The sequence below is a fragment of the Equus caballus genome, chromosome 15 (assembly GCF_041296265.1).
Source record: "Equus caballus isolate H_3958 breed thoroughbred chromosome 15, TB-T2T, whole genome shotgun sequence".
Taxonomy (NCBI): domain Eukaryota; kingdom Metazoa; phylum Chordata; class Mammalia; order Perissodactyla; family Equidae; genus Equus; species Equus caballus.
In genome coordinates this window covers 79,513,292-79,538,915 of record NC_091698.1, presented here as the reverse complement: position 1 = coordinate 79,538,915, position 25,624 = coordinate 79,513,292, and the positions used below count along the sequence as shown (strand labels likewise).

Below are 25,624 nucleotides of genomic sequence, written 5' to 3'. Positions count from 1 at the left end.
GCCTCCATCTAGGTACCAGCTTTTGTAAGCTGCTCTGTGCAGCCTTCCTGGTAGATGAGTAGACTTTGCAGTACACCTTGGGAGGGAAGAGAAGCGGAAATCATTCTCAGATGTTAAACTGAAACACGTTCCTAATTGAAAGCATGAAGAGAATGTATACATGAAGGTGCCGGGGGTGGGGGGTGATCTCTGGCAGAGGCTCAGCTCTCAGAGCCCAGTCCAGTCCCCTCTCGTGGCCACTTCTGCTCTCTCTGGGTGGAGCCCCTTTCCATTCCTGTGACATTCCATTAATAACCATGGCTGAGTAGGACCTGATGACCATCAGTCAGCCAGGGAAACGCTGATAAATTAGAATCGTGAACTCTAGAAGTGCATAGCTTTTGACTTTGAATTCTAGAAGCCTAATATGGGAAGAGCCCTTGGGGGCTATTTTAGAACAAGCAGCTACTGCCCTTCCCTTGTCCCCAAACACATACAGGTGCAGCGCCCAAGGTTAAGTAACTTACCCTAAGGTCGCCTAGGCAGCTGGCTGCATTTTTCTTTTCTTTTTTTTAAGAATACTCCCCAACTTTTGGAAAATTTCTCAACCTAGTGTTCTGACTCTTGAGGGCCGTTTCTTGGCATTATTTGCTGTAGGTAATAGGAATTGTATTAGGAAGATGGGAAAAGTATCTTCTCTCTTTTATAGAAAATCAGGAGGTTTTAGGGCTCTCAGGTCTTGGTCATTTGGCTTTTCCATAACTGAGCCTCCTCTCTGGTTCATATCTCTCAGCTATTTTGTAATTATTTTGTGGACTCCATCTTGCATTGAATTTTGTGGGAGATTTAGTATTGTGATCTGCCACAAGACCAAGAGTTGGAGTCAAAAGTGGACTGATAGCAATAGGTTGGCACAAATAAATATATTTGGACAAATAAAGGACTGAAGGAATCATGTCCACAGGACTATGACATTAACCTAATGAAACAAGTCAGTAACACCTAAAATCCCATGGGGCGTTGCCTATGATAAAAGCCCTCGCTTACCCATGACCCAGAGTACTGCTCACTTTAAAACTCCACTTGACCCACAAGTCTGATGATTGAAAGTACTCGCATCCTGGCAAGTAGGAGATAAAGAGGTGGTTTCTTTTTTTGGGGGGCGGTGGTGAGAAAGATTGGCCTTGAGCTAATATCGGTGCCATTCTTCCTCTATTTTGTATGTGGGATGCCATCACAGCGTGGCTTGATGAGCGGTGTGTAGGTCTGCACCCAGGATCTGAATCAGCGAACCCTGGGCTGCTGAAGCGGAGCGTACGGGCTTAACCACTATGCCACTGGGCCAGCCCCAAGAGGTTGTTTCTTTTTGGTTGCTTTTCCTTATAAAATTAGGGATGGTGTACAGTGTACTGGCATTTTTTTTTTTTTTAAGTATAAAAGTATGTATTGGGTGACTCTACCTTTCTGCCCTTGGTTTTTCTCTTATGTAAAAAAAAGTGGGTTGGACTAAACAGTCTTTCCAAGCTCTCATAGTTTGTGCAAGGTGGAGTCTGTAGTTGAGCTTTTTTTGGGCTTGGGCTTTTGTTTTTTATCACATCTTGTTTGGATACCTAAAATTTAAACTTAAGCCACAGAACACAACTTAAAAGGAAGAGCAGAGCGTTTTCTTGTTTTCCTTGTAGAGGCAGCTGTGGTAAAGTGGTTCAGAAGGATGACTTTGGAGCCAGTTCACTTGGATTCAAATCCCATCTCTTCTATTTACTAGTAATTCTGTGACCTTTGGCAAATTAGATAATCCCTGTGTCTGTTTCTTCATCAGTAAGATGGGCGAGATATCTACTTCAGGCGGTTGCTGGAGATTAAATTTGTTGCTATGTATTAGAACAGTGCCTGGCACATAGGAAGCTGTTAATAAATGTTAGCTGTCATCATTGTCATCGTGTCTTCAACTGTGGTTTTATTTTATTGGGGAACATCCTGATTTTACTGTTAAGCCTTTGGAAGAATTACTGAAGTCTACAATGCTTTCCTTCAAAGCTGTGTCTTATATTGTCTTTCTGCAGCAAGCTGTGTCCCACCGTGCCAGAATGGAGGGATGTGTCTCCGGCCTCAACTCTGTGTGTGTAAACCAGGGACCAAGGGCCAAGCCTGTGAGACAACAGTTGCCCAGGACACTTCATCACCAGTCCTTGGAGGGCAGAGTCCCGGAGCTGCTTCCTCCTGGGTCCCTCCTGAGCCAGCAGCAAAGCACACTTCATCTAAGAAGGCAGACACTCTCCCAAGAGTCAGTCCCATGGCCCAGATGACCTTGACCCTCAAGCCAAAGCCTTCAGTAGGACTCTCCCAGCAGATACATTCTCAGTGAGTGTTTTGAACTTGCCTCTAGCCTGGGAGCATCTTAATTATCTCTTTGTTGCCTTGCTTTAAATCACTCTCCTTTTCCTGCACCGTTTGCAGAAATCACTTGGATAATAATGTGTTTCTTTCCTTTCCTTAAGGCTTTACATATTATGCTGACACATCAAGTCTCTTAAAAATATTTGATATGTGTGTTTAGCCTCTGCAGGGAAGGTTTACCATAAGCATAAACCACAGCAATAGTGAGGATTATAGGGATCAAGGTTGGAAGGGAAAAATAAAGATAGCTGTTTGATTGTGGTGGAGTTGTCAGTTAACAAATACTTTTTTCGGGTGGGGGGTGCTCTAGAGTTTTGAAATAATAATTTAAAAAGAAACAGTGAGTGTGATTTTTAAAGATATATGGAAAAGGTAGGAACTCAGCTTTGCACAGAGAAGGTATTCAAACGAGAGTGAGTCCTCACTTTTTGAAAGAGAATTTCTCCACCTCGGTAGCAGGTTAAGTGTATCTTCTATAAACACCATGTTTACCTCCCAGTTGCCATGCAGGTCCATTTTTGGTGAATGAGCTTGTGTTCTATTTATGGGAACATGGTTTTTTCTTAGCGTTAGGAAGTGAGTGCTGTTCTGAACAAAATGAGAACTCATGGATAAGAACGATTGTCCCTTCCTCCTCTGGGTTACCTTAGGAGCGGCCCCTCGGCTGCACAGGGTCCTTCTACAAATGGTTTCCTTTTAATTAGCTACTCTCCATGGATAACCAGATTCAGAATTTACTGCAACTATCACTTGTCGTTTGTCTAGGAATGTAAAATACAGGAAGTTCTCAACTTAAAAATGGGCTTGACCCAGCACTTCGTTTGTAAGTCTCTTGCTTAGAATTCCAGATGCTTTCCCCCGCCTAAGCATAGCTTCCACATGGTGATTAGTATCCAGTCAGCCCACAGAAGTTATTTAATCTGTTACTATAGATGAAATTATCCTAATTGATGCTTCCCTCTTGAATAGGCCACCTACTCTCCCTGCTGAGTGGGGTCCTTATAACTTTTTCCTGTCTCCTCTTCTTCTCTCCTTAATCTTCTGTTTTTCTTCATTTTTCTCTCGTTTCTTCTTATCTCATGCTTCTGTTCTGCTGTGATAAATAGATCTGGGAGACTAGTTTGAAATCTAACCACTTTGCTAGCACTTCAATTAGAAAACACATCCTGCAGCTCTCAAGAAGAAGGAATGGTAGCTATAACTAATCCTTAGTAATGGCTTACTGTATGCCAAGTACTATTTCAAAGGCTTTGGATGTATTAATTTACAACTCACAATGACCCCAAAAGGCTGGTACTGTTATTAACCCAATTTTACAGATGAAGAAACTGAGGTACTGAGTGGTTAAGTAAATTGTTCAAGGTCACAGAGTTAATAAGTGAGTAATAATAATGTGTTAGGATTTAAATGGAGGCAGAATAAGGAGGATAAGTGTTAGGCTTTAAATGAAGGCAGTCAGGATCCAGCATCCATGCCCTGAGTTGAAGGTCGCAAACTTTTTCTTTAAAGGGCTAGAGAGTAAACATTTTCAGCTTTGTGGGACATATGGTTTCTGTTGCAGCTTCTCAATTCTGCTGTCGTAGCACACAAGCTGCTGTAGATGATGTGTAAATGTGAGTGTGACCGCTGCAGTAAAATGTTATGGATGCTGAAATTTGAATTTCTTATAAATTTCATGTCATCCATTATTTCGATTTCTTTCCAACCATTTAAAAATGTAAAAATCATTCTTAGCTTGTGGGCCATACAAAAACAGGCTCTGGGCCAACTTTGGCTTGTGAGCTGTAGTTTGCTGACCTCTTCTCTAAAGGATAGTCATGTTTTTTTGTGCCAGAACATAAATGTAACTGTGTATCCTTGAAATGATGTAAAGCTTTGATGATATCATAGCTAGACATCTCTCTTCCAGCATTGTTCTGGATCTTAAAAACGAAGACTGATTTTGTGTTGAACTATGCCTTGGCAATCAAGAGTCAGATTACTGTTTATTGCAATTTTTTTTAGTATTATTACCTATATAAACTGTGAAGTACTTTACAAGTGACATCATTTATCTTGACTGTCACCATCCGCTGTTAGAATTTGACCTTCTGTGTTGTGTATATATGGATTGTTCGTAAGAACCATATGTCAGATGTCCAGTAAAGGAGGAACCTTTTTTTCCTTCTTTTTTTGGTAGCAGCAGAGTAATTTAACAACAACCTTGTGAGTCAAAGAGGAGGCTAAGGTTTCCGTTCTAACTGGGCTTTGAGAAAATAAAAGTCATTGGATAATTTGCTTCAGAGACTTCATCTGCTGAGTGAAGATGCTTTTTATGATAGCATTGTTACAGGCATGGGTATATGGGTGTGCCTACTGGGTGCTTTTGGGTAAGGAGAAGAAATAGCTTAAGATGCTAACAATTCTGATATTTTTCTTAGTAAACTTTTATAGGTTGCATTGTTATCTGGGTACTGCAGGGAATATTAAGATGTACAACATCCACTTCTGCTCTTAAGGAGATTTTGAAGTGATAGATGAGCTATAACTTGAGAGGGATGCAAAGGAAGGAGCACAGTTGGCCCACTGATGACATTAGGTAATGACATGATCACCTGAAATCATATTTAACCAAACTGCCAAGGAACCACATATGATAGGACCATTTCGGCTATTTTTGAGAAAGGTAGCAATTTTAAAGTTATCTGTTTTTAAGATTACCTACTTTAGGGTGTTTCAAGGTTTTGTTTTGTTTTTATCTAGTGAAAGAAGAGATGGATTAAGCCTCCTTAAAATGCTTGTAGACGTAAGACACCTAAAATATCAAAATATTTAGTTAGTGTTACATCCATTCTGTGGTGTGTGAAATGCTGCAGTCTTGATCATTTATTCAGCAAGTTTTTATTGAGCACATTCTATGTACCATGCACTGTCCTAGGGCTCAGGATGTAGCTCTGAACAGTTAAACAAAATGTCTGCCTTCCTGGTCCTTACACTCTGGCAATGGAGAGATGATTGATAAGTGGCATATTTAAACCTATGTTAGATTGTGATAAGTGTGTGAAGAAAATACAACTGCAATAATGGGTGGGGAATGCTGGGGGTGTGTGGGTGGGAATGAGTGAGAGCTCTGGTGGTTTCAGTAGGCTGTCGGGGAAGGCCCTGCTGAGCAGGTAGCATTTAAGCAAGGGCCTGAAGAAGGTAAACCATGAACCATGAAGATATGTGGGGGCGGGGCAGAGGCCCTGGGGCGGAAGTGTCCCTGGCATGTTTGAGGAACAGCTACTTTAGTAAAACTGTAATGTTAAAACTACACATTTTAGGCAGGTGAGTATTAGATGAATTGGTTTTACCTTTGGCCAAACTTTAGACGGCTTGACTTAGAATCAGATACAAAGTTCTTTAGGGAATCAGAGCAGTTGTTTCCAGATTTTGGAGTGTTGCGGAAGTGGAGGTCCGGGGATGGCTCTGGAGAAGGTGGTCTGTGAGCTTGAAAAGATGGTTAAATTTGGACACAAAGAACTGGAGAAGAAAGGCATTTCCAGGAAAGGCAGTGATGTGATGTCAGACAGTATTGTGTATTATCTGTTGCTGTGCAACAGATCTCCCTAAAACTTAGCGGGAAAACACACTTGACTGATAGTCTCTGTGGGTCAGGGATCCAGGAGGAGGTGCCTAGCTGAGAGTTCTGGCTCAGGGTCTCGTGAGATTGCAGTCAGCAGGGGCAGCTCAACTCGACTGGGCCTGGAGAATCCACTGCCAAGATGACTCTCATGGGTGTTGACAGGAGGCCTCAGCTCCAACACTGGCTGGTGGCAGGGGGCTTCCCTTCCCCTCCACATGGACCTCTCTGCAGAGCTGCCTGAGTGTCCTCACAGCGTGGCTGCTGGCTTCTCCCAGAGCGAGTGATCCCACGCTGGAGAGAGCAAGGAGAAAGCCTCAGTGCCTTTTTAGTCTTTAGTCTTGAAAATGACACACCTTCACTGCCACCTTTTCTACTCATTAGAAGCGAGTCGCTAAGTCAAGTCCACCCTCAAAGGAAGTGGAATTAAGCTGCACTCTTTGAAGGGAGAAATATCAAAGAATTTCTGGACATATTTAAAAATGACCACATTTAAGATGATTTGATTGCAACTTGATATCGATGAAGACTAGTGGTGAGAAAAGGTTTTAAAGATTGGTTAAAAACCAAGTTAAAGACTAAGATTTCAATAAAACAATTCCAAAAAGACATACTAAAACAAAATAGGTTCCCCCTCCATTACCTTTTTTTCCCCTATCATTTAAAAGAGGCTCAAGAAACATTAACTAATCACCTTTGGCCTATGTCTATCCTGATTAAAACCAACAAACAAACTGTAAATAAAAGAAAAATATAACAATGATGATTTATAGGACAATCGTGAAAATGCTGACATTGGAAATTTGATGATATAAAAGAATGATTATTGATTTTGGGGGCAGTGATGATGGCATTGTAGTTATGTGAGGAGGAGAATCATGTTAAAGTATTTACAGATGAAATTATATGATGTCTGAGCTCTGATTGAAATTATCCAGTGGGTTGAGGTATAGAGAGAACAAAATTTGCTATGAGGGAATAATTATTGAAGTTAGAGATGGGTACATGGAAGTTTCTTACACAATTCTCTCTACTTTTTATATTTTGAAATTTTCTGTAATGAAGAGTAACAAAAAAAAACCAAAGGAAAGTTTCAAGTAGGAGGAATGCTGTGATTTTTCATCTGCCTTGGAAGGTTAGAATCAGTGGTCATTGGAGGATGTCCCTGTAATGGGTGTGGTAGTGCTGGTAACGTAGAGGAAGGAAGTGAACTCGAGCTATTGTAAATAAAAAACCTTGGTACCTAATTGAACGTGGGAGGCAAAGGAGAAGAGAATCAGGTGTGATACACGCTTGGGACTGTGGGAGAAAAGGAGGATGTGGAGGTCTTTCCATCCTGCTGTTTTTGAAGACTTCTTTGGTAATGTCATGGATCTCCAAGGTCTTTGAAGGTGATTGATGCTTGGTGAATGGATGGTCTCTGACATAGCTTTATGGATGAATAGCCAAGATTATGCTCTGTACCTTATTAGGGACTAAAAGCAAGTGGGTATGAGTGGTACATGGCTGGCCACTTGGTCAAGTATTGGTTTGGAAAGACCCTGCCCCGGGCATTCTGGCAATTGTCATTGCTGTAGTTAGGAATTCCATTCATGCTTTTCATGGAACTTTATTATTATGGTGTTCCTTTCTCCAGTTTTGTGGGCCACATCATGGGTACTCCATGAGCTAAAGAAAAGACCAAATGATGCCTCATCTTCCTGTATACAAGCTTCTGCAGTCACTTTTTTGATTCTTTGAACTTTTACTTCACTTTATAATACTGGATTCCTTAGGCCAAAGTAACACTTCAGGTTACACTCATAATTACATCCTACAGATGCTATTGACCAGCAGCTGTCAACATATTCATTGAACAATTGCCACTGTTAGGTCACAGGTGCATCCGGGGTCTGTCTTTAGTCCTATCTGTAAAAAGGTATTCATGCTTATAAGTTATGGCCGGGAGACTCCACAAAGGAGCAAAATTCAAAACTGTTCAGCTTTCCAGAGCTTTTTCATCATCTCTCAATATTATTCTTTGCATATATGTTGAAGTTTCCCATGAAAGTTTGTTTTCAACTCTTAGTGCTGCTCAGTGAGGCTGTTTTGACTTGTGTAGAATGTCTGTCTTTATTCTTGTTGATCATGATGAGTGTTATAGGTACTGACCATGGAACCACAAGGCAGAGGTTGTAAGGGGCCTTCTTTAGCTGCTGATATCTTTTGGTTGTTTAAAGAATTTTGGTACAAAAGACCACTGCTTTGCCAAATGGGGAGCTGTTATCTATACTGTGTAAAGAGGAAGCACTTTTGCAGGAGACAGTGTACCCAGTCCTCTCTCTTTGAGCTTGAGAAGGAAGTCTGGTTTTACTCAGGATACGGATGTCAAATCTAGAGAGCTCACATGCATCTAGTCTCTTTTCTTCCCTGGTGATGGCTATTTTCGTCATTTTGTGGTGTCCTGATGTTACAAAGGGTGGTGGTTAGTTTCTCTGGAAGAATTAGTTTTGTCCTGTCTCACACCAGTTGAGGGGACTGAATTTATCTAATGGTATTAACTATCCGTCTTCTCCATCATCTTCTTCCCAGCGATGTGGTGAAGAGAAAAGAAGCAAAGTAGAAAATGTTCTTTTAAAAGATGAGATAATTAAAATGCGTTTTATATTTATCAAGTGAGCTTATAGCATGCCAGATATTTTCTCAATATAGGGAAGGCCCTTTAAATTCACACTGAAATGATGGGTTGCACTTTCAAAGTTCTTGAGAAGCGAGTCCTTCACGGTTACCATGGGTCAGTTGATAGGAAGCAGTGTTGAGTGATGTCTGTGCCATGGAGAAGAGGGTACTGCTCTGTCCTTTATCTCTACCCAATTCTTAGCTTCCTGTCACTGTGGTTGTGTCTTAAAAAAACTATATGCTGTGATATCTACAAGGATGCGAGCCTTTGTGGAATGTTCCTTGAAGTATTCTCTCCTAATAAACAGCAACATCAACAACATAATGTAAGATAATTCCCTTTGTTTGGACTAGTCTTATACTACCCCTGAAGGAAAAAAACTCATAAAACTACACCAGTAGTTAAAACTTTAGGGAGAAATTTTAAGCCTTTTGTAGCACTAATACTTGAAATTTGAGACTTTGTCTGAACTTACCTAAGAAGCCAGCGAAATGGTCAGTGCTCGAATGGACAGTTTCCCTAAATGATCTCTCAGCCTACAAGGGGGACCTTTCTCAGTGTGAAAGCCCCCCAGTCTGCCGACCGCCCCCCTTCTCTTTTGTGCTTCCTGTGGTTCCATTATCATCACACTACCCAGTCTTTCATCTCTTTATCTACATAGGCAGAGAAGGGTTACAATAAATGTTTGTTTAATGCATTTTTGTTTTGAGTTTTGCCTTGAGAAAAAAATATTAATAATGTCTAAATCCCTGTCTGAGGATTGTTCCATGAATATTTATATTACAGGAGTTACCTTTTTCTCTTGGAATAATACTGTTTGCCTTTGTAAAGCCCTGAACATTTTGCAAACTACTTTGCATTCCTTGTAGTATTTGATCTGCCAAATAAGTCCATGAGATGAAGGTTTTGATCCCTGTTTTATGATGTGGAAAAAAAGGGAAAGTGGTAGAAAGTTCAAGAAAAGGAACTCAATCCGAAGGTTTTAGTGTTCGTTTAATGACACCTTAAGGATGGGATGAGAACTAAAATTTTGAACCAGTGACTGATTTTGTCATTTCATATGCATTTGTTTTAAACTTTTTAAAAATTGAAATTACATACAGAAGAGTACACAAGTCAGAAGTGCCCACAGCCTGGTGATTATACCAAAATGATAGCACCTGCATGTCAGTGCCATCCACGTCCAAGAGCAGAGCATTGCCAGCACCACAAAGCCCCCTTATTCCTGGATCTACCCTTGTCCTCCTCCCAAAGGGAGCTACTCTCTTGAATTTTAACACCAGAGATCAGTTCTGTCTGTTTTTTTTGTGTGTGTGTGAGGAAGATTGTCCCTGAGCTAACATCTGTTGCCAATCTTCCTCTTTTTGCTTGAGGAAGATTGTTACTGAGCTAACATCTGTGCCAATCTTCCTCTATTTTATGTGGGATGCCACCACAGCATGGCTTGATGAGTGGTAGGTCCACGCCTGGGACCCAAACCTGCGAACCCTGGGCCACCAAAGCAGAGCACGTAAACTTAACCACTATGCCACCAGGCTGGCCCGAGTTCTGTCTGTTTTTGAACTATATATAAATGAATCTTAGCATATTTTTTCACTCAATGTTACGGCTGAGATTCATCTATGCAGTTGTGTGTGGCTGTAATTCGCATTAACATTGCCAAAGCTTGTTCCATCATATGAATATGCTACAATTTATTATTCTGCCCTTGATGGATGTTTGGAAATTTCCCAGTTTTTGCCTCTTATGAGGCAATGCTTATGAGTAATGCTGTGTAGGTAGGTATATGTGGAAATTCCAGAAGAAGACCTTTGTGAATACATCAGATAACCAAGCCCAACTGGATATAGCAATGTCAGGGTGTTTGAGAAAGACTTCATAATCCTTCCTGTAAAGTTTGATTATATTGGTATCTGTTGGTCAGTGCTATTTTGTCATTTGAGAAAAACAGGCACCTGAGGAAAATGGTGGTGTGAGATGTTTGAGGAACTGGTAGCAAGGAACTTTTTCCTCCTGAGTGGGTCTAAGAGTGGACCGTGGGGTGGGGTTGGGAGAGGCAGGAGAAGAGGAGGGAAGATAGCTTGTGCCTCACCCTTCTGCACCCTGCTGAGTCCCACGAGGAAAGCTTGGCCATGAGTAGTTTTGAGATAGAACCGGCAACTGACTGGGTTTAAGTTCTGGTGAAAGATACGTAAGGAATTGGGTGGAAACTCAGAGTTTGCAACTCAAAAGGGCCAAGTGCTGGGCCAGAGCTTGCTCCCCAGTTTAATTGCTAGATATCGGGATGATGTTTTAGTGCTATGTAATAATAATAATAGCTAGTATTTATTTATTTTTTTAAAGATTTTATTTTTTTCCTTTTTCTCCCCAAAGCCTCCTGGTACATAGTTGTATAGTCTTAGTTCTCGTCTCTGAAATCTCAGGACCAGCACACTCAGGCATTTGTGGTGGGGGCCAGAGGGAAAACCAAGAAGTCAAGAGCCTAGAGATGGCCAGGCACCAGAAGGGGCCCTGGCTCTCCTTATGCCCTTAGCCTCATGGAACTAGGGATTGAAAAGTCAGCATCACTCATAAGTAAGTACCTTTTGACATACAATGGCCCCACCCACCAGACAAAGTGGCCTGTGGACTCTGATTGCAACTTACTTGGGGGGAGTTAGGAAGGGGTGGGCGGATGTGGAGAGGAGTAGGGAGAAGGCTAGGAATGTCCTTCCCTTCAATAATGAGCCTGTTCAAGTGTTTCCCATATGATTATTCTATGTTGAAATAAATTTGTGCACTGAAAATTGAATTAATTAGTTGTCAGACGACTTGTCGCATACTGACAGTAGAACTGGGGTTAAAACACGCACGAATCCACCGATAAGCAGTTGGAACAGAATATTGGCTGACACGTGGGACCCGTGAGCTTTAGGCCTGGCCCGCATGGTTGATGCCAAACGTGAGAATGACTTTGAGATCCTGAGTTTGGGTGTTGTGCAGGTTAACGTAAAAATTCCTCCTTACATTTGGATATATTTGGCATACCACAGATACTGCCCATGAGTCCTTCCAAGGTGCCTCTGGGGTTGCACTAAATCCTCTTTCCTTGTTTTCCTTGGCTTGAAAGTTTGTTTATGTTTGAGCAAAGTGTAGACTAAAATTTAAGACTGAATTTTTATAGCAGTTCTCTGCCTCAGAGTTGCCTGGGATCAGAATAAAGAACCTATAAGACGTGAGTCCTGTGTGAGGGAGGTGACAAGTACACCTCACATTATACAAAATATGCACAAGTAGGAAATACAAAGCTAAGGTAAATAACTTATACGGTAAATATGCTTAGAGTTGGTATATTTTCACTGAGGTTCTTGAGGTTGAGTATATTTTTTCCCTATTTTTCTGTTTCTCAAGTGTGTTAGAGATGCCCTAGCAGAAGTAGCTGATCCTATGGTCCTGGAGGCAAGAACTTCTAAGTGGAAAGAATGTGTACTTAAACACTGTGGAGAAGAGAAACCCTAGATTTGCTAATCCAGGCGAAAATATCTGTCATTTTTCAGGACTGCTATTTTTGGACAAGATGTTTATGTGTTTATACAGGATAGCAGGAGGAACCAGGAAGCCTGAGTGAAATGAAACAGTGGATTGGAGAATGTTCCTCTACTCGTTGGACTTAGGTGGACTTTCCCATGAGTGGGGTGGACAGACTCTGACTGTCCCCTGTATCCCACGTGCTTGGGACTTGATGAAGTGTGACGTCTAGTCCATAACTAGAGGGATTTTTTCGAAATGGAAGTCTCGTCTTGCCCTGCTCTGCATAAAAGCCTCCACTGGCTTCTCAGTGCCCTAAGGATAAAGATTTGTTCCCCACTCCTGGGGCATCAGATGCCCCGGTCTCACCTTGCACCCTATCCCCTGGTTGTTGTCATACACAGGCAACAAACTGTCACCATGTCACAGACAGCTCCTTGACCCTGCCCAGCTTCTTCCTGACACGTTTTCTCTGTCTGCAGTCTGCACCTTCCCCTCCCCCAGGACACACACGTGCACTGGCCCCTCTTCCCCATTAATACCTGCTCATTTTGCTGATCCCCGTTTCCTCAGGGAAGCATTCCTTGATACCTCTGTTACTCCCTGAAAGATGCTCTCATAGCATGATATTTCCCTACCCCCTCCTTCCGTAGCATTCATTTCCATTTGTGTGATTTACTTTGCCTGGCACAATACTTCCTTGGTGAATGAATAAACGTAGGTGATACTTGATTGCTCTGAATTCAAAAGTCTGACCCTGCAGGAATGCAGATATTAACCTATGTTCTAAGCTGCCTCAGTTTCCCCAAAGTTATTGAGGGAGACCAGTTCCATGAGTCACTGATCAGAGTAGGCAAAAAGTTCACTCAGTCATCCCACTTACCATTCCAGGACAGTAGTCCCACCCTGGCATCCCGTTCCTCTACGTGATGAGGGGTATATCCTGTATATCTTGGAATGTTCCAAGGTTCTTTCCTTGATCAGATTTCGTTCCATTCTCTCAGTCTTATCTTCGTGACCTTGCAGTGCCAAGTCTTCTTGTTCCTTGCAATTCCTAGAATGCTTGTGATAGACGTAAGGCACATTAACAAACAAAAAGTGACAGCAGAGCCCAGGCAGCCAGTCTCTTGGGAAGAATACTGAAACTGACACTGTAAATCTAGTTTATGAGCTTGAGCTTCCTTGTACTCATGAGTATTTAATTAAATATTAATTGGTTTGAACCTTGATGCAAGATTGGCTCAACTCTTATAGAAACCAAACAGGGACATTCAGGCAAATTTTATTAATTTTTCACTTAGAGTTCATATGATTCCAGAGTGATGTTATTCGTGGAGTTAGCTTTCCCCAAAGACACAGAAGAAATATTTGACTAATATCAGTATCTGTGAGTAGAATTAATCCTAGATACTTGTCTCTCTATTTGAGCACAGTGGATAAAAGAACAAGAATGTATTAGGTACAGTTTTTTTTCCATCTTCCAAAATTTTCAAGATTCACTTAGTTAAAACATATTCTGTCTCATGAAGAAAATGTGACAGTTGCTTCAATATAGTAAGCTACTAAGGTAGAAGCTGTTCTTAAATCTTTTTTTTTCTTTTTGAGGAAGATTAGCCCTGAGCTAACATCTGCAGCCAGTCCTCCTCTTTTTGCTGAGGAAGACTGGTCCTGAGCTAACATCCGTGCTCATCTTCCTCTACTTTATATGCGGGATGCCTACCACAGCATGGCTTGCCAAGTGGTGCCATGTCTGCATGTGGGATCCGAAGTGGCCAAACCCCAGGCCACTGAAGCGGAACGTGTGCGCTTAACCGCTGCACCACCGGGCCAGCCCCTCTCTTCCTAAATCTTTAAAAGTTAGCTGGACTGTTTGCCACAGGTACAGAATTTATTTTTAAAAAATTCTCATTCTAGGGCCTTCTTGACATAGGCATGGCTTTTACTGCTTCTGAAGTGCTGCCTTTTATTCCTTTGCCTGGGGTTGGTGCTTTGCCAAGTGCTGGTATTTGGAGATTTGGTGGGCAGAATCTGAAGCGAGACATCATTCTTTCTTAATTTGTTCAAAGCCTCTTTATGCAGCAGCTAATCCTTCCTAATTATATTTCTAGGAAGGATGTTCTTAACTCAAACAGGAAGATGACACAGGCATTTTGAGAAGATTAGGGTGCACTTTACTCCGAGAAAAGAAATTTGAAAGAAAAGAAATTTGAAAGGAAGCGCTCTCCATTTCCCATGTCTCACTCCTGGGGCACAACTAAGCATTTTCCTCCTCGGCCCTTGGCAAAACTCTTTTTCTCTTTCTTTCTGTTGTTCTCCCATTCCTGTGGCTTCTATTTGTCTTCTAGCTTAACTAAGCCATTTTGAAGGAGTGAAAAAAAATTCCCAGAAAACCCATTTCCAGGTAGGAGGCAAGCGTTTCACAACTTAATTGCCTTATTGTCTTGGAAGGTGACTTGTGACTCTAAATAGCTGGAAAATTTAGTGTGCATATTAGAAATACTTTACATAAGATTGAAACACTTTGCAGTCTCCTTGATTAATTTCTTTGTTAAGTGTTGCTTTATGTTAATTTCCTGTAGTGATTTTTACGTGAAAGTAAATATGTCAGTGACGTGTGTATTAGATTATTTCACATCCTTAGTCTTTTAAACAGAGTAAGTGTGGTCACTGTCAAATAATACTTTGATAAATGAAATAAATTATAGTCTGTAAAGTCTTAGTGGTTTTGAGTATTCCGATGAAGTGTGATTTTTTATCACATTGCTCACAGATTAATTTCAATTTGTTTTTCATAGATTTTTTTAATTGAGATTGAAGATTTTCCATGTTTATTAGCCCTTTGTATTTTATATAATCATGTATTAACATTCTTTACCCCAATTAAATTACCTGTAGTTTCTATTACATGTTCTTATGACTTTTTTTTTAATTTGTAAGATCTGTTTTCATATTAAAGATCCTTTTGTTAAACATTTCGAGAACTCTCAAAGCGGGGGAAGCCTTTGGATGCAAAGAATGTTATTAGTACTTATTGAATTTTTTTATCCCCAAATTTGGGAGAAACTTCTTAAATTGGATTTTTGAAAATTCCCACTCTCCCATGAGGACAAGAATATAATCTGTGACTCATTGGGTAGTTTATTTCACAATTCTTCTGTACTCTGAGAGGCTTGTTGATTGACACAGACATAAATCTTTAGGTGCTACTGAAATGTCTATAACTTTCCAAGCCTCAGTAGTTCTCAGTGTATTTCTTACTGGTTGTCTTATCCCAGGCTTGCCATAATGAAGACAGAAGCTCTGTTCTCCTCGCCTCTGTAATACAAATTTTCAATTTACTGTGATTGATTCATTCAGGCTATCAAAAAGTATTTATTGAGTGCCAACCATATGCCAGATACTCTTCTAGGCACTCCAGTTGGAGGGATCAGGCTAACATGACTGAAAAATAGTTAATACTATAGGATAATACCTAATTAACTGGCAAATGATGTGGTACTTATTATAAATTCTAGTGGAGAATCAGGAAGGGGCCATCAGTGGGGATGGAGTAAAGGAAAACTTACCAGAGTCTGGATGACTTGGAAAAGTGAAGGAGAGGCTGGACTTTAAGTAAAGGAAATAACAGGATGGAAGATATGGTGGGAATGAGTCTCCTGTTTCCATAGGACAGGCAGGAGATTAATGTATTTAGGGGAACTGAAGAACAGTAAGAAATGAGATGGGGTGGGTGGGTCCAGATTATGGAAGACTGTGACAATCAGGGAGATGATCTTTGAGTGGGGCTGTGAGAAATAGACAGATGCCTCTAATAGCCACAAAAGAAGTGTAAGATTTACCTGTGAGAAGCCAGGTCAGGCTGGGTGCTGTGAAAGGATGAGGGAAGGCCTAGGTGGTTGATGGGCCGATTAGAGAAAGGGATGCCTGAAGGAGTGGCCTTGTAGCCTACCTGCCTCTAACAGTCACCTCTTGAGAGGAAATCTAATTTCCTTTAAAGAGAAGAATTTTCTTTCTTCTAGAAGTCCAGAAAACAGTTCCTTTGGATCCAGGCTAAGGAGTTATATGTAGTCTGATGTTTCTCTCTCTCCTTAGATATGTTAACTTGAATGATGCGTAATCTTATCCACTTCAGGAATGGAAAAGTGGGGGCTGTCTTTGAATACTTCCATTTCCTTATTCCACTCTATCCTTGGATTCAGAACCAGATTCTGTTTCCTTCTGTGTGGATCAAACTAACACTCTTCAAAATGTATTTGGTGACAATTCATCATGCTCTGTAGAAAAATCAAGGTCTCTTTTTCCTTTTCAAATGTTCACCAGACTCCTATTTTTCACCTTTACCTTTGTTGGCTCTTCAGCTTTTGCTGTAACCATTTCATGTTATCTCTGCCCCTCACGGCATAAATCTCTGTGCATCCTCCCCGTGGTTCTCATGTTGTAGTAGGAGTGCTCCACTCACCTGTTGCCCTCCTCCCTTAGGTGACTGAAATCCCGTATCTCTTCTGATGTCTTTACTGATGAGTTGGAAATGAGACTTGGATAGTGGTGTGCACGTGCTTACATACACCCACACACGCATAACAACCTTACATGTTGGTAGGCTCTACATGTCTTTCTAGTTAGACTGCATTCTCATTAGTTATTATTTAAAATAGTATGTTCATATTCAATATATATGTTCATTTCAATAATATAAAATAATAGTATGTTCATAAAAAAATAAGGATTTGATCAAGCTCCATTAGGAAGTCTTTGGCAAAAAACCAAAAGAAATTATTTGGGTCTATCAATCTCACATACGTTTACTAAATACTTACTATGTACCAGGTACTATGCTAGCAGCTAAAGTAAATATTCTTTAATTTCAGTGAATAATCCATACCTGTTATGCTTTTTCCCTCCTGTTCTATTATTTCTAGATTGAGTAGTTAAATTTGTTTTGTTTTTTAGGAAAGAGCTGTGTTTTTATAGGATAAAGGATATGTAATGCTATTCCTCTACTGGCATGCAGTTAAATATTGGACCTTTTCCATCAGAGGCCAGTTCTGGTGTTAACAGGCACGAAATCAAGTCATTAAAGGATTGCCTTGCTCTATCATCATGCCAGCACCCTTCTGACTTGTAGATTAATATTCAAGAAGATCTAACTCAACCCTAACTAGTCTTAGAAACACAAACCGCTTCCGCTTTGGGCAATTAAATAAAAGCTAGGGAGAAAGAGATTTTGAAACACTTAGTGCATGAACTAATGGCTCCTGTAGAGTTTTTGAAGAAAAGGGTAAGCCAACCACAGGGAAAAGAAGGAGCGTTCAGTGTCTGCGCTATTTCCCAGGAACAGCGGTACCTGGAAGCTAACTGGCTGCAGCTGGACAGGCGTCCTTTCATATGGAGATGCTGCCTCTAGTGTTTGGGAAAAAAGCACACTAGAAATTACTGCAACGTTATGATGCCGTCTGTCTTGAAAATGAGTTATTTTTTATTGTCTGCTTTATGGTAGTTCCTAGACAACTGAAAAACTGCAGTTAGGTTGGTGCTGTTTTGCATATGGACGAGTTCTGCTGGCGAAAGCCTTGAAAGCTTTATCTTATAGGGGCGTCAGGAGTTATCAGTGTGGTGTGAAGAGGCCGCTTCCTATAAAGGGCCCAAGAATCTTGCCTTGTGTGGCTTTCTGGGTGAAAGGAGGGCACGTGGAGGAGCCTGTGGGCCTTCTCTTTCCTGATCTGGCTTATGAGGGGTTTCAGGACCTCTCTCGTCTCAGATGGTATTTTTTTTCCTAAATCCTTCGTTTCACTTTCTCCCTAAGAGTGTTTTTTATTTCTTTCTGAGGAAATGATGGCATAAATACACAAATCTATAGAGTTAGAAGAATGAGGCAAAACTTGAAGGTTTGTTGTTTTCTTCATTTAAGAAAAAAAGGCTAAAATGCTTTTACTTGTCACATTTTCTTAGAATAAATTCAAATGAAAAAGAATACTGGATGGGGGCCAGCCCAGTGGTGTAGTGGTTAAATTCACGTGCTCTGCTTCAGCAGCCTGGGGTTCACAGGTTCTGATCCTGGGCAGTGACCTGCACACTGCTCATCAGGCTATGCTGAGGCGGCATCACACAAACAAAATAGAGGAAGATTGGCACTGATGTTAGCTCAGGGCCGATCTTCCTCACCAGAAAAAAAAAAAAAGAAAGAAAGAATACTGGAAATATTCTATGAAAATGTTTGTCAAATGCCTGTCAATGTTAACATGATGAAGATATTTAAAAGTTTAAATGTTTAGAGCTGACAAAGCAATGGTGAAATCTTGGAGGTGAGTTTTTTCTTTTTGGTTAGCTGGGCTGCTACTTAAAATTTTGTAATATCAATGTATATAAACCAGTTAAGCTGTTAATGTTTGGATTTTAAAGTCTGCATAGATCAGAAAATGGATTTAGTATTTCATGTCATCTAGAATGATGACAAGCCATGGAAGCCTAGGACAATGCTGGCCCATTTTCAAAGGAATTCTTCCCTGGTCTGCATATTATAATAAACACAATGGCCGTTTGGTCCATTTATTATATACACAACATGTATAATATTTTGGAAGTTTGTTTTTAGGCACATTGTTTATAGCCGATTATGTAAAGGATTTGAAAATAACATCTAGTTAAAAACTTTGGGGCTGACTTTCTCTCTTAAAAAAAAAAAGACTGGTGAGAATTAATGAATAAATACAGAAAATGCAAACATTCGTAACAATCAATTCATAGAAAGGTTTAAGTCGAAAAATGTGGACACAACTTGAACTTTTACGATTATGCCGTTGGGCAGCAGGTGGCAAGCTTTGCTTTTCAATGAACTTCGGTTTTATTTTTATACTGTAGAATGCCAAAATTTGAAAGGGGTGGTTTGAATCTACTGGAATATGTCATTTCTTGGCAGTGCAACCTCGAACCACCTCCTTTGCTCCTTGTGCATAATCGCCTTTCTTTGGATGGTGAAGCCGACCCCTCGGTTCCTCTAACTGCAGATGGATAGGAATTAATTCAAATGAGCAATGCTTTATTCTCTTGTGATTTTAGCAACACATTCCTAATGGAGAAAATAAATTAGAAACAAATGAGTTTAAGGCAGTCCCTGTATAGTTTATAAGAGACTGTGTTGTAAAGTCTTACTTAATAGTAAATTTTATCTGTAACTTTTTTTGTGTCCATTAAAAAAATCAATTCTAACTTCTAGATGTTTTGGTATAGAGCTGTGAAGTAATTAAGTAAAACGGAATAGAGTTCCGTGAAAGTATTTTTGGAAAATTAGAGCAGAAAAATACATTTTTGAGACCAGGGTTGAAAACTGTAATCTTCCCTTAGACTCTACTGTGTGTTTAGTGAGGGTTTAGATTTCAAGTCTGCAAAAGAAATTAGCTTAAAGATGGGAATGATGGTGAGGGGGCCACCAAGTTATTTTATAGATTGTATTTTCTGTATAAAAATAATTTCTTCTTGGATATTTTATGCATTGTGAAATTTGAGAGAAGAATGAAGCATATGAATCACTGTAAATGTTTAGTAGTCCACAAATATTCAGTACCTGCTGTGTACTCAATTATTTTTTTCTAGGCTTTTTGTTAGAACTGAATTCATCTGAGCTATATTATGTTCACAATTTTCTTTTAAGGATTTTATTTTTCCTTTTTCTCCCAAAGCCCCCAGGTACATAGTTGTGTATTTTTAGTTGTGGGTCCTTCTAGTTGTGGCATGTGGGACGCTGCCTCAGCGTGGCTTGATGAGCAGCGCCATGTCCACGCCCAGGATCCGAACCGGCGAAACACTGGGCCGCCGAAGTGGAGGGTGCGAACTTAACCGCTCGGCCCCAGGGCTGGCCCCTATGTTCATAATTTTTTGTTCTCAACCTTTTTTCTATTCCAGGTCTACATTTTTTTGGTTAGAAAATGTCACTTACTAAAAGACACATAATTCACAACACACACATAGTTTAAAGGATAATAATGAAAAACCAAAATTCTCGTACCCACCGCCTAACTGAAGAAATAAAACTATTATCTTAGAGCCTCTATGCAGCCCTTGCCTTCTTTGTCCCACCAAGTAATTTGTATTCATCAGTCCCTGCTTTTCTTTATAACTTTGATCATATTTTTTGATACTTCTGAACAGTTATTTCGATTAGTCAGCTTTGGACTTTCAAATAAATAAAATAATAATGTTTGTGTTCTTCTGAGACTAGCTTTTCTTGCCCAGGTATTATGGACAGTCATCCGTAATAGTGGCTCCCAAAATGGACTCTGTCAGGTTCACCTGGAGGCCTTCTAGAACACGACTTGCTGCCCTGCCCACCCTGGTTCTAATTCGGTCTGTCTGGGAAGCAGAGTTTGCAGAGTTAGCAAACCTGCAGGGGATGCTAACGCGTTGGTCTCAGGACCATGCTTTGAGAACCACTGATTATCCTGATGCTTTATAGCTGGGATTCATTTTTCTTTTTTAATAGTATCCCACTATACAAATGTGCCACAATTCCTGTACCCATTTGCCTGATCATGGGCATTTGAGTTGTTGCTGGTGTTTTGCTGTTGCAACAGGGTTGTGATGAGCACTTTGGGATAAGTCTTCTGTTAAATATTTCTAAGAGTTTTTATAGAATGGAATAAAAAAAAGCAGTGTTTCACTTATATTAAGGGTAGATTTTTGTTTCGTGAAACTCTTGTTTTAGAAACACACGCTCTATGTGAAATGCCTTTTTTACAGTGAGCTCTTGTCAAAGTTTGAAGCTGCTTGTCTAGGGTAAATTGATCAGTGTTTTCCTTTATAAATCATCTCGCTTAAGAAATCCTTCCCTAGCCCATTGCGCTCAGATTATTTTAGGAACTTTTCCTTTCACATTTGTTTAATGCACCTGGAATTGACTTTGAGTATAGAGTGATTTTATTTATTTTCCGTATGGCTAACTTACTGTCTTAGCACTATTTATTGACTAACCCCCCGTCCCCTAACTGTGATACCATATTTATTATATGCAAATTTCTACATATGTGCAAGTCTGTTTCTGAATTCTCTAGCCTGTTACATTGGTCTCTGTCCTTTAGTCACTACCTTAAGTAGTGTAATTGTATAACAAGTTTTGGTAGGCAAATCCTCCCTCTTTCTTCTTCAGCTGCATTTCTGTATAATTGTGCAATCAGCGTGTTACCTTTTTTTTTTTTCCAAACCTGGCTGGAACTTTGATTGAAATTGCATTGAATCAGTATATAATTTTAAGATGAATATTTATCTTTCTGATATTGACTCTTCCTATCAGTCAATGTAATATGTCCCTCCATTTATTTAGGTTTTCTTTAATATCTTTTAATATACTTTGGTAATTTTAAGGTCTTGCACATCTCTTGTGAGATCTATTGATCTAATATTCCTGGTTGTTACTATAATGGAATCTTCTCTAAAATTTCATTTTCATACATGCTCTCATATAGAAATGAGGTTGCATGTTTTTTTGTAGACTGAAACTTTGCTAAACTCATTCTAGTACATTGTCTGATATTCTTTTGGGTTTTCTACATAGAGTTATTATATATGATGATGGATTTTTTTTCTAATCTGTATATCTGCAATTTTTGTGCTTTTTTTTTTTATTGCACTATCTGGGACCTTCAGTTCATTGTGAAACCGAAGTAGTGATGGCGGGCATGGTTCCTTATTTTAAAGGCGATTCCATTAGCCTTTCATCATTGAGTGCTACCTTTGCTGTAGGTTTTTTGTAGATACCCCTTATCTAGTTAAGGAGAGCCCTTGTACTGCTAGATTGCCAAGAGTGTCTGTTACAGATGTTGAATTTGATCATTTGATCTGATGGTTTGATCATAAGGTTTCCTTTTATCTTTAATGTGAGGAGTTATATTAAAAGACTTGCTAATGTTGGAACAACCTTGCATTCGTATAATAAACTTCACTTGGCCATAATGTCTTTATCTTTCAGTTTGCATCTGTTCGTGAGTGAGATTGGTGTAGAATTCTGCTTTCTCACGTTGCTTTGATACGGTTTTGATCTTTCTGGTTATGTTAGCACAGTAGAATGAACCGGAATGTACCTTCTTGGTCCTTTCTTGAGAGAAATTTTGTATTGAATGTTCAATAGAACTCACTTGTAAAACTATTTGGGGATTTTCTAGGTAGGGTGATTTAATTTTCATTGTGTCATTTTATACTTGTACTTACATTTGCTTTCTTTTCTTGGTTCTCTTTTTAGATAATTTTTTTTTCTCCCCTCATTCCTTCCTCTCTCTACACAAACTACTTTGGGTTACATATTCATTTCTGTTAGTGATTATCCAAGATGTTTACCCTAAATATACATGGTTATTTATGTTCACAAAGGCAAACGACATTTGGTATTTTTACCCTTCTACCAAACATAAGGCCTAAGGACACTTAAACTTTGGTCCCTCCCTCCAGAGGTCTGTGCTATTATTTTTCAACATTTCAATTAAAAAAATTTTAATCCTACAAATGAGATATTATATCATCGCTCTATGTAGTCAGTGCTTATTTAGGTCTTCCCACATATTTACCATTTTCTTTGTTCACCATTCCTTCTTGCATTTTAGACATTCTCTCTGGAGCAATTTTCCTGAAAGTGCCTCTTTTAGAAATTCCTGTGGTGAGGGTCTTTTTATTTCACCAAATTTTTTGGGTTCTGGGTGTGCAGTTACAGCTTGAGAGTTACTTGTTCTAAGTACTTTGAAGCCATTTTTCCCTGGTCTTCTGGCGTCCCTTGTTCTTGTTGATAAATCAGCCGATGGTCGATCTGATTGTGTTTCCTTTAGAGGTAATCTCTCTTTCCTGTTTGGATTTAAAAAATTTACCTTGTTTGGGATTTACTGGAATTCTGATGTGAAGATTCATATGTTTTTCAGTTTTGGAAAATTCTTAGTCATTTTTTTCTGTGACTGTTACTCTCCCTTGTTCTCTCATTTTGCAAATATAACTAGACAACTATTACACCTTTTCATCTTATTCTCTGTAACTTTTAGTCTCTCTCTGATAGTCTGCCTTGTCTCTCTCTGCTGCATACAGGTCAATTTCTTCCAGTTCACTAATGCTCTCTTGAGCTCTGCTATACCTGCTGTCATCCTTTGGCTACCCATTTCAAATCTTACTTGTTTTTTATATCTGAAAGTTCTGTTTTTTCTTTTTTTTTGGTGAGAAAGATTGGCCCTGAGCTAACGTCTTGCCAATCTTACACTTTTTGCTTGAGGAAGATTGTCCCTGAGCTAACATCTGTGGCAGTCTTCCTCTGTTTTGTATATGGGACGCTGCCACAGCATGGCTTGATGAGTGGTGTGTAGGTCTGCACCCGGGATTCAAACCTGCGCACCCTGCTGAAGCAGAGCATGTGAACTTAACCACCATGCCACCAGGCCGGCCCCCTGAAAGGTCTATTTTCAAATCTCCCTAGTTTATATTAAATCTTTTTCTTTTTTAAATTATTGGGGTCATATTGGCTTACAACGCTGTGTAAATTTCAGGTGTACATCTCTATATATCAGTTTCTGTATACACTGCGTCGTGTTCACTGTCAGTAGTCCAGTTTTTATCTATCGCCATACATACGTGCCCCTTTACTCCTTTCGCCCTCTCCCCACCCCCTTCTTCTCTAATCTATTCTCTTTATCTATGTGTGTGTTTATCTTCCATATATGAGTGAAATCATATGGTGTTTATCTTTCTCTGTCTGACTTATTTCACTCAACATAATACCCTCAAGGTCCATCCATGTTGTCACAAATGGCACAGTTTTGCCTTTTTTTGTGGCTGAGTAGTAAATCTTTGATCACTTAGTCATAATTTCAACATCTCTATTTATACATGTTAAATATACTTATATTCTGTATTTTCCAATTCCAGTCTAATAAATCACAGTTGTTGCTAGACAGATTCTGCAGTTTGATTTTTGTGCTGATTCTGGCTTATTTCCTTGTGCGTTTTGTGATTTCTGACTGTGAGTAAATGTTCACTGGAATTTTATCTCTAGAGTTCCCGAAGAGCTGGATTTAAGGTATGATCCTACAGGGCATTTGTGTTTGCTTTTAACCAGTTCCTGGGGACACTACACAGCCAGGCCCACTTTTACCTAATTTTTGGAGTTTTGATTGTTTTGATCACTCAGGTATTTTTTATTTGACTGCCAAACCTGCACAAAGATGGACTTGTGATTAGGAGTTCTCACCTGAGATGATTTTTCTTGCTGTTACTGGAACTTTTCATGTTCACCCAAAGCCCAAGCTGAGACGGGCACATATCCTCAGGCTCCCTCACTGTCGGGTGGTTTTCTTTGGTTCACCTACTAGTACAGTTATCAGCTTTATCCCTGTGCCCCACTGCAGCACATTAAAACCTGTAATCTAGGCATCCAGAAATGGCAGATGCCCCTCCAGGGCAAATTCCTATTCTGGTGCCAAGTCATTTCCCTGGATTCATGCTCTCTGGTTGTTTCTGGCCTCGGAGAATTGCTCTTACTCTCCTGCCAACTCACCATAGTTTGATATTTTGTCCAACAATTTTAGTTGTTTGATATTGGCACATTTTCCCTAGACATCTAACCCTCTGTTTTGCCAGAAGTAGCGATCCTAGTAAATTTATTTTAAAGAGCTTTTGTTCTGAGAAATCAGAAACTTCATCTTTGGAGGATAAACCCTAAAATTCCTTGTGCTACAAGGAGCTCATATCACAGTTGAATAACCATAGTCTGGGTCTTTGGAGAGGTTCAGGCATTGTTTTCCTTGTCATTTATAGCATGAAAAGCCTTATGAAAACCTCCTTTGTAAAAGGGGGCTCATCCAACCAAGAGGCCAAGGAGCCTGAGGGATCTGCAGGATACTTTGGGCAGCTTCTCCCCCGCGTCTGCCCCTTGGCTTCCTGATGGGGACACCTGTGCTCTGGGCTGTGCCTCCATTTCCTGCCTTTTGTCTTCCTGTCTCTAGCCTTGTAGTTAAACCTCATCTCCTGTTGCTTCATTTTGCTCAGTAGTTTCATCTGGGCATTCTTTAGCTCTCACAAACATGCACTTTTCGAGTACTGATGAGTGTATTCAGAGGTTCAGTTGGCCATTGTGTGTTATAATCCTGCTCTTTGAGGGTTTGATGAGAGAAAATTGAAGTTCTGTTCATTATCACACAGAGAGGAGGAGAGGGGTAGTAATTGTGGGGTAGGAAAAGGGCAGACATATAGTTGTTGCTGCTACTCCAGTGGCGTCTGACAGGGGAAAAACATTACTCCTGTTAGAAGGGAAAGTTGAAGCCCTGTCGATGCATACTTTTTAAACTATTAACATTTCTGAACTAGTATAGCTATATAGCTATAAAAGGAAGTAATACCGTGTCATCTTGGGTCTAAATTTATAATCTTTAATGCCGGTTTTAGACTCATCCTTTGCAATGACCACCTGTAACTTGGCAGCCTGTAGAGCATTGCCACATATATCAGGACACCAAGTAAAAGAT

The 25,624-nt window shown here is 40.0% G+C and overlaps 1 protein-coding gene across 15 annotated transcripts in view; it reads left to right on the top strand.

Moving 5' to 3' along the window:
* The window catches only part of LTBP1 (latent transforming growth factor beta binding protein 1), a 382,661-nt gene that overhangs the window by 42,366 nt on the left and 314,671 nt on the right, over positions 1–25,624 (top strand). For all 15 annotated transcript variants that reach the window (XM_070236510.1, XM_070236508.1, XM_070236507.1 and 12 more), the window contains exon 3: positions 2,043–2,340. In XM_070236510.1, the coding sequence (XP_070092611.1) occupies positions 2,043–2,340 (298 nt within the window). The remainder of the gene's footprint in view (positions 1–2,042; positions 2,341–25,624) is intronic.